This window comes from Octopus bimaculoides, chromosome 23 (genome assembly GCF_046866305.1).
Source record: "Octopus bimaculoides isolate indiv1 chromosome 23, ASM4686630v1, whole genome shotgun sequence".
Taxonomy (NCBI): Eukaryota; Metazoa; Mollusca; class Cephalopoda; order Octopoda; family Octopodidae; genus Octopus; species Octopus bimaculoides.
The window spans coordinates 5,682,047-5,691,280 of NC_142950.1; the positions used below are offsets into that span (position 1 = coordinate 5,682,047).

Genomic DNA, 9,234 nt, shown 5'->3' on the forward strand with positions numbered 1-9,234 from the left:
TATGACAAAAATAAATAGACACCTCTTGTTTTAGATGTTTTATCTGTGCTGGCATTATTTAGTTCAATGAACAAACAGGTTAAATCATTAAAAGACTACATAAAGCATGTCTTCTAAATACAAGATTAAGTATTTAAATGCTTCAAATTATATTATTTTGTTTCTGGAAATAATTCTTTCAGAAATTCTACCATCTATTTACTTTTGAGGTGCACGTTTATATGTTTGCACATGAAAAGGTGTAATCTTATGTGTGCGTGCCTGTATGTGTGCGTGAATGCACACCTGTATATTGTGTGTGTGTGTGTGTGTGTGTGTGTGTGTGTGTGTGTGTGCAGCTCTATGTGTGTTTGCGCACCTGTATGTGTGTGTGCACATTTTCATGTGTGTGTGGGTTCAGTCCCCCTGTGTGACACCTTGGGCAAGTGTCTTCTGGTATTGCCCTGAACAGATTAAGCCTTGTGAGTGAATTTGGTAGACAAAAACAGAAAGAAGCCCATCGTGTGTGTGTGTGTGTGTGTGTAACAACAGCAACAAAATGTGTTAGGTGGGTTGTAATTGAATTCTTTAAGGTTGAAAGATCAAGCTCTTCCTTCATCAAGTTATTAATGGGTTTTTTTCCATATTTTGTATTTTTACAGGAATCCGACTAACGTTGCGCGGGAAAGTACACATAGAATGGAAGATTATGAGAACTGGAGAGCGCCGGACGGTGAAGCAAGACCATTATTACATTGATGACAAAACTGTTATTTGGGGGAAAGGTAACTGTCTCCTTTATTTGTTTGTTTTGGGTTTTTTTCTTCTTCATTGTGACACATGCTGATGAAATCAGAAAAAGCAATGCAGTACCCATGACTTTTGAAAATATATTTTTCTCACTCAGAATTGTCAAAGCATGAAATAAACTACCCATATCAGTTTTTTCATCAGGTTCAGCTGAAAGCTGTGGCGAGTAATACGGACTGTGTTCTGTGATAGGTTCTTTCAGATGACCACAACCAACTGTCTAGTTGTATTATACCATTTTACACCAGACGTGTATACTGTGTCATAACAGGTACCAAGACAACCCAGGCTGGTTAGTCCACATTACTCTGTAAAGAACAAAGGGCCAGTTTCCCAAATTCTCTGGTGTATAATATTCCGCCCTGGACTGGACGCCACGGAGAAATATATGTGTTTGTTTCATCACTGCTTGACAAATGCTGTTGGTTTGTTTATGTCCCCAAAACTTTACAGTGCAGCAGAATAGACTAATAGAATAAGTGCCACACCATACTTTACAAATTTGTTTGACTACAGCCTTTCCAAGCATTGCCACAGCATGGCCACAGTCCAATGACTACAACAAGTAGAAAGCTAAAAGTATCTTTTTATTTTTTTATTTATTCATTTATTTATTTATTTATGTTATGTGTGTGTTTATTTATTTATTTTTTTTTTTTTCAGATAAGAATGAAGAAGGTAGTGTCCCAATTCTACCCCGAGGAAACCATCGTTACCCGTTCCAGTTCCAGCTACCAGAATCAGCCTTACCATGTTCTTTTGAGAGTAAAATGGCTACCATACGTTATTATCTCCGAGTTGTCATTGATATGCCGTACGCTTCATCTCCACAAGGGATTAAGTATTTCACCATAATCGGCCCTCATATAGACTGCATGGATGAGAGGTTTTTGGTAAGATAAAGAAATTATTTATTGCTTACAAAAATATGTTACAGAATATCTCTGTTTATCATTCTACATATCCTATAACTCTCAGCATTGGAGATGCCAAGTTGTTATTACGATAGAATGGTAAAGAGGTGATCTTAGCTAAAATCTATAAACATAATAGCATGAAATTTAGCAGATGTGAAGTGGTTTGAGTCCTGTCTGGAGCAGATTTTCAGGCTGGTTTTGGGGTGTGATGTTATGTTTGTGATGTGATGTTGATTGAGAAACAAAGTATCTAGTTGTCTATGTTTGTGGCATTCTCTAAATGTCCTTTTTGGAATTAATTTATCGTCATCATTATCATCGTTTAGCATTTGCCTTCCATGCTGGCATGGGTTGGAGGGTTTGACAGGAACTGGCCAGGCAGACGACTGCACCACACTTCTGTTTTGGCATGGTTTTTTTTTTATGGTTGGATGCCCTTCCTAACACCAACCACTCCACAGAGTGGGTTGAGTGCTTTTTATGTGGCACCAGCACAAGCAAGGTCAGTTTTGGCATGATTTTTACAGCTGAACCCTCCCCTCACACACACACACACAAATGAAGGGCTTCTTTCAGTTTCCATCTGCCAAATTCACTCACAAGTCTTTCTTCAGGCCAAGGCTTTAATAGAAGACACTTGCCCAAGGTGCTATGCAATGGAACTGAACCTGGAACCATGTGGTTATCACACAGCACAGGCGAGGTCAGTTTTGGCAGGGTTTTTGTAGCTGGACACCCTTCCAAATGCCAATCACTTCACAGTGTGGACTGGATGCTTTTCACATGACACCAGTACTGGCAGGGTCACCAAGGAATCTTTGAGTGGGGAGGGAGACATTGGAGGAGGTGATCTTGTGTCAGATGAAAGGTTAGAGTGTGACAGAAAGACTGAGAAGCAGAAACAGGTGTCATGGTTACCCGGCCAGAGAGAGAGAGAAAGAGAAAGAGAGGGAGAGAGAGTTAACAAGTTCTTTGTTATGGATATTAATTGGTAACTATCAGTTATCACTATTTGTTTATCTACTTCTCTTTCTTTCTGTCTCTCTCTCTCTTTTTCTCTCTCTCCCCCTCTTTCTCTAATGTTACAAATGTTCCACTTATTGAATATATCTACCTGTCTCTCTCTCTCTCTTTCTCTCTATCTCTCTCTCTATTTATCATCTGTTTCTGTGTCTTTCTGTCTCTCCGTCATCATCTGCCTGTCTCTCTGTTTGTCTGTCTCCAGTGTTACAAATATTCTAAACATTGAATAATGTCTTCTGCAGAGTCCTCAGGAAGCACAAGATAAGAACAACAAGTGTTGCTTCTGTTGTGGTACTGGTCCATTGGTGCTTAAGGCTACTCTTGACCGAAGTGGCTATTGTTGCGGAGAAAACATCAGGCTGAAGGCTGAGATACAGAACAACAGTGATGAAAGTGTCTGGTTGGTGTGCAAGTTAATGCAGGTAAGAAGCACACACACACACACACACACACACACACACACACACGCATATATATATATATATATATATATATATAAAATATAAACTTACACATACATACACACACATGCATGCATGCATCCATGTGTGTTTTTATGTACAACTGCACCTAAAGACATGCAAATATTAAGAGCACTCTGCACATAAAGGCAGAGTATGTAGTGTGAATAGGAATCCACATTTACTCTGCTATTCTACAAATGTTGAAATGATTTGAAAGTGTTACTGAAGATTGACTTCATCAGAGTGTATAACATATATTGATATATATATATATATATATATATATGTATATATATATACATATACATATACACACATACATATTTGTGTAAATTTATATATATGTGTGTGTGTGTGTGTATTATGCATATGTGTACATATATATATATATATTACGGAGATGTATTTGCATAGCGAGTGACCTGATCTGAGATCATGTGCTGGAACGAAAACAATTGCAGCATGGAAGGTGTTTATAAGCCATTTAAGAAATACACAAAAACCGTTAGATTCACTTCAACATTTAAATTCAATTTGCAAAAATATTTTCGGCACTTTGAGACCGCGACCTGTTCACTAACAAAATTCTGTGCTGTATCACGGAGCTTATAAACACCTTCCACGCTGCAACTGTTTATATATATATATATATATATATATATGTATATATATATATCCGGACAGACAGACGGACGGATAGATACATGTATAGACAGACAGAGAGAGAGATTTTGATTTACCAAGCATTAGTATGGAAATAATTTAATGACATTTTTGTTTTTGTCTTTTTCTGATTTACTTCTCCTCTTCTGTTGCAGTACGTACAATTCTTCATCAACAAAGGGGTGCTGGGCTTAAATAAAGACACATCTCACAAAGTATTTGAGGTAGAAGGTAGCCCTGTGGCCCCTTTTACCACAGCCAGAATCGATGACCTCTCCCAACAGCTTCAAGTTCCCGTTATGCCCCCAACTCTTCTCCATGTTTGCCAGAACGTTGAGATATTCTATTCACTAAAAGTAAGCATTTTTTTCTTTGAATTCTATTTTTATTTTCTTGCAGGTCTCTGTCATAAATTGTCTTTTTACCTGCTGAGATCTGTTTATAACGGTTACTAGCAGACAAAGTAATAGGTTTGTTGGCTCAGATTTATGAGAAGAAGAGGTGAAAAAGATTTTGTGATGTTCATGCAAAAATGTGTTTTTTTGCAAGAATATTATTAACCCTTTTGTTACCATATTTCTGTTGAGATGCTCTGTGTTTCTTTCAATTAATTTTAAATATAACAAAGAATTTAGTAAAATAATTTAGTTATCATTAAGCTAGTGTTAGGAACATAAATTGTGACTAAGGTTTGGGGGAAGATTCTAATTCAGGATTTTTGAAAACAAGACATTTGTACTACAGAGCCAGAGGCGGGTTCAGCCAGGTCGGTATCAAAAGGAATGTATTAGGGCATATATTACATTGGTTTCAAATCTGGCACGAGGCCAGCAATTTCAGGGGACAGGGTAAGTCGATTACATCAACCCCTTTTTGCCAGGCTCACTTGTCTGCTGCTGTGTTCATTAACCTCTTTTCCCTTGACTTGAATTGTTCATTCAGGGTACACTTCCATGCTGGCCAGTCAGGTACGAGGCTCTCCCAGCACTCTGTGTTGATTATACTTCTATATATATATATATATATATATATATATATATATATATATATACACACATATATATATATATATGTATGTGTTTGAAGGCACATAGCTTAGTGGTTAGGGGTATTCAACTCACAGTCATATGGTTGTGAGTTCAATTCCTAGCGACACATTGTGTCCTTGAGCAAGACACTTTATTTCATGTTGCTGCAAGTCCACTCACCTGGCAAAAATGAGTAATGTATTTCAAAGGACCAACCTTGTCACATTCTGTATGCTACGCTGAACTTCCCTTCGAACTACATTAAGGGTACATGTGTCTGTGTAGTTCTCAGCCACCAACACATTAATTTCTCGAGCAGGCTGTTCTGTTGATTGGATCAACTGGAAACCTCATCCCTATAACCAACGGAGTGCCAGTTATGTAATCTAAGATTCGTTACTGTAAGAATGGGCTTTTTTTGGTCTTTTTTCATAAGGCATGGCTGTATGTGTAGGGTCAGTGGAATGGTTAAGAAGCTCACATTGCATTCACATGGTTTGGGGTTCAGTCCCATTGTGTGACACCTTGGTGAAAGGTCTTCTACTCTAGCCCTGAGCCAACCAATGACTTGTGAGTGAATTTGGTAGAGGGATACTGTGTAGAAGTATATATGAATGAATGATTGTTGATTCAACATGAAATATTATCATTGCAAAAACAGAAGTATCTTTCTTTTTCATTTTTCTTTACAATCTTTCATTTTTAATCAAATTTTTTTAAATGTTTGTTGAAATAAACCCATTTCAAGAAAGTATCAAGTGGGCCACAAAATAAAAGGCTGCAGGCCACATAGTGCCTCTCTCTTTGGCTAATAACTGTCATTTTTGTTGCTGTTGTTGTTGTTGTTGTTTATTTCTCTGTATTGTATATCTTAGGTATATCTACACATGGAAAAAACTGGTGACGTCCTCCATATTGAATTCCCAATAACAATCGGAACAGTTCCTTTCCGTATTCCAAACAGTCCAGCACCTGAAGTCAGATATGGTGAGTATTAACCACCCCCTTGTTGTTGCTGCTGCTGCTGCTGGTGATGATGATGACGATGACAACGACGACGTTGTTGTTGTATATGAGGAGAGGATTGCATTGTTGCAGAGTCATCAAACAAACATAAAAAGCATTTAAACACACACACACACACACACACACACACACACCACACACATTTATAAGCAGAGGTACATACATATTTGTAAACTACATACACCTAAAATACACATACATACAAACACACATTTATAAATACTCATCTATAAACACACATAGACACACACACATATTTATAGACACATCACATGCCTGTGTGATGTATGATTAAGGAATTTTCTTAACGACCACATGGTCCTGAGTTTGCTGTCACTGGGCAACAACTGTGATGGATGTCTTCAATTGTAGCCTTAAGCATTTTGCTTATAAAGCATTGGTTAAAACCTATGCTTTGCATGTGAAATTTGGCAGACATTAAATAGGTTGACATTTGAAGAACTCCAGGAATTTAGGGTTTGTATCAATCCAATTTCAGCCAGGTTGGTAACGAAAGGGTTAAATGACTTTAATTCTTTTGTTACCATATTTCTCTTGAAATACTATTAATTTTGAAAATAATGAAAGAATTATTAAAACTAACTTTGTCTTTATTAAACTGGTGTTGGGATCATGAATTAACATAAAATTTTGATGGAAAGTTTAATTTAGATCACTTTGAAACATGAAATATCATAAACAAGCAATGGAGTCTTCCAGGTTGGTATCAAAAGGGTTCAAGAATTCCATTAAGTTTGCTTAACTTGTCTAATTGTCTAAGTGTTGCTTAACTTGTCTAATAAACCCCTTATTTCTGTGTCTGTTTTCAGAGAATGCTGTGAGCCATGTTGAAGGTGGCATCTACATCAGTTCAGAGTTCCAGTTTGGTGGCGTATACATGGGTGACGAAGATGAACACACTGAAGAGGTTGTACTTTACAGACCTGTCTATGTCTGTGTGCCACACGCAAAACTAAGCCATTCTAATTCCGCACTTTCAGACAAGAAAGACAAAGACCAGATATCAAAGGACTCTTCGAAAGAGAAGTTAAAAGCCAATGAACAAACGAAACCTGCTACCAAAGGGGAAGAAGAAGCAACAGTGACCAATTCCGAGGAAATTGTCAACCTCAAAGACACTGTTTCCTCAGATGCAACTGATAAAAAAGGTTATGCTATGACAGAAGTGGCTAAAGTTAATGTCGAAGCCAGTGTAATCTCAGAAACAAGTGCTGCAGACTTGGAAGTTACCAGCAAAGGAGACAAATCTGGAGATGCTGTGGAGAAATTAGCTGTTAGCAATGACCAAACAGGCGAAGCTGTCAGTGTTGATAAAGGAGCTGTGAAAACATGTAACAGTAGTAGTAAAAGTGGTGGCGGTGATGCTGATGGTGGTGGAGGTGGCAGTGGTGGTGTAGAGGATTTAGCTACTCCTAATGCTGTGCATCTCGTGTCTGTTGAGTCGGAGCCACAAGCAGCGTCCAGTCGGAAGACCGACATAAACAGCATACATCTGTCGAATGACAACTCGCAAATCGACCACTTGGAGACGGCTCAGAAGACATCGGTTGAAGGAGAAACTTTAGTGAAAGAGAATTCCAAAACAGCAACGGAAGCTATTATACCGAGTTAATTTCATTTGATTTTTATCCTAACGACTGAGATTTAATAACACGTAAATACATTCTGTTCCACACACACAAACAAACACACATACAAACACACACACATACATACATATTTGCAAACATGCATACATGGGCACATATATATATATATATATATATATATACACACACATATAATATAATATATATATATATATATATATATATATATATATATATATATATATATATATATATATATGCTCTCACTTTTAATTCCCTGACATTTGCCAATGCAAGAACTTCTCTGTAATTCAAATAAAATATTCCAAATCGTTGGAAGAAATGTTCTTCGTTGACCTCTGACCTGACTCAAATATCTCATGCACTCTATGACCTGCTTATTATTCATTTTCCACATTTTGAATTTTTCATTTTTCATTCTTTATACAACACACTGATAAACTTCATTCGTTTGGGCTTTTTCTTCTTTTTGTTTTCTTCAATTGTTTTCATTTTTGTTAAATTTTTTTTTTTTTTTTTTTTTTTAAATTTCAATCCCAATTTCAAGTGTTCTCTGGCTGAATTGGTTGCGCGCCAGACAAAAATGCCTTGTGGTATTTAGAGTTGTGTGTGTCCCCCCTATGACCCCACCTCTCCATTATGTTGACAGTGAATTGGCAGAACTGTTACAGCGTCAGACAAAAATGCCTTGTAGTATTTGTCATAACTTTGAACTATATGTTCCAAGTTCAAATCTCACTGAGGCCAACGTTGCCTTTCATTCTTCTAGGGTCAATACAATGTAGTAAGAGTCGAGTAATGGGGTCGATTATATATTCTTGTAACGCATAGTCGATGTGAGTGGAATTACACAATAGAAGACAAGATGTTCTGAGTTCAAATCCTGCAAGAACTCAAACTTTGAATTCCATCCTTCCAGGGGGAACAACAGACAGATAAAACAGAGTACAGGAGTACAGAGCCAGTGAAGTACTGAGGAATTGATGTGGCTGAATATTTCCTTCTCTGTGAACCAAAAAAAAAAAAGAAAGAAAGAAAGAATCTTCTGGTCTCGTGCTTATGCTAGAAATCCTATTTTTGAAATCTGTCTGGTTTTCTGATTTCAGTTTTTAATCAAATTTCTTTTATATATATATATAAAAAAAAAAAAATAATATTTTTTATTGAAAAAGAAAAAAAATCTCAGAAAAATTTTAAAAAAACAATATATATATATATATATATATATATATATATATATATATATATATATGTATGTATAAAAATGGAAAGAAAATTTGTTTTATGGAAAAAATTTTAAAAATAACTTTACAAAAATAAAAAACACAAACGAAAAAGGATTTGTGGTAAGCAACAATCCAGCAACGAGGAATTAAAGAATATCTGCTGACCAACTGATCGACTGACCAACCCAGAATGTATATGATAAAGTAATTAATCTATTTTGTGCTGTTTTATATCCTGCAGTTTTGTGACCAATAGTGTTATTGATTATTGATTTCCAATGAGCTAATCATTGATTCCCTTTGTTTCTGATGACGAGAGCAACATTTCAGCTTAATTATAAATATCAATATTACTCATTTTTTTGTTTGTTCTATGTTTCTGATTAGTGGCAGTCTTCTTAATTAAGTGTATATCTGTCTCCAATACATATATACACACCTACATACATGTATACACATACATTCAT

The 9,234-nt window shown here is 36.3% G+C and overlaps 1 protein-coding gene across 4 annotated transcripts in view; it reads left to right on the top strand.

Annotated features, from left to right (window-relative positions):
* Positions 1–7,682, top strand: part of LOC106871347 (uncharacterized) — a 103,362-nt gene extending 95,680 nt beyond the window's left edge. For all 4 annotated transcript variants that reach the window (XM_014917749.3, XM_052975921.2, XM_089340250.1 and 1 more), the window contains 6 exons: positions 642–764; positions 1,453–1,682; positions 2,972–3,151; positions 4,012–4,212; positions 5,760–5,871; positions 6,741–7,682. In XM_014917749.3, the coding sequence (XP_014773235.2) occupies positions 642–764; positions 1,453–1,682; positions 2,972–3,151; positions 4,012–4,212; positions 5,760–5,871; positions 6,741–7,543 (1,649 nt within the window). In that variant the 3' untranslated portion in view covers positions 7,544–7,682. The remainder of the gene's footprint in view (positions 1–641; positions 765–1,452; positions 1,683–2,971; positions 3,152–4,011; positions 4,213–5,759; positions 5,872–6,740) is intronic.
* Positions 7,683–9,234: the final 1,552 nt, after the last annotated feature.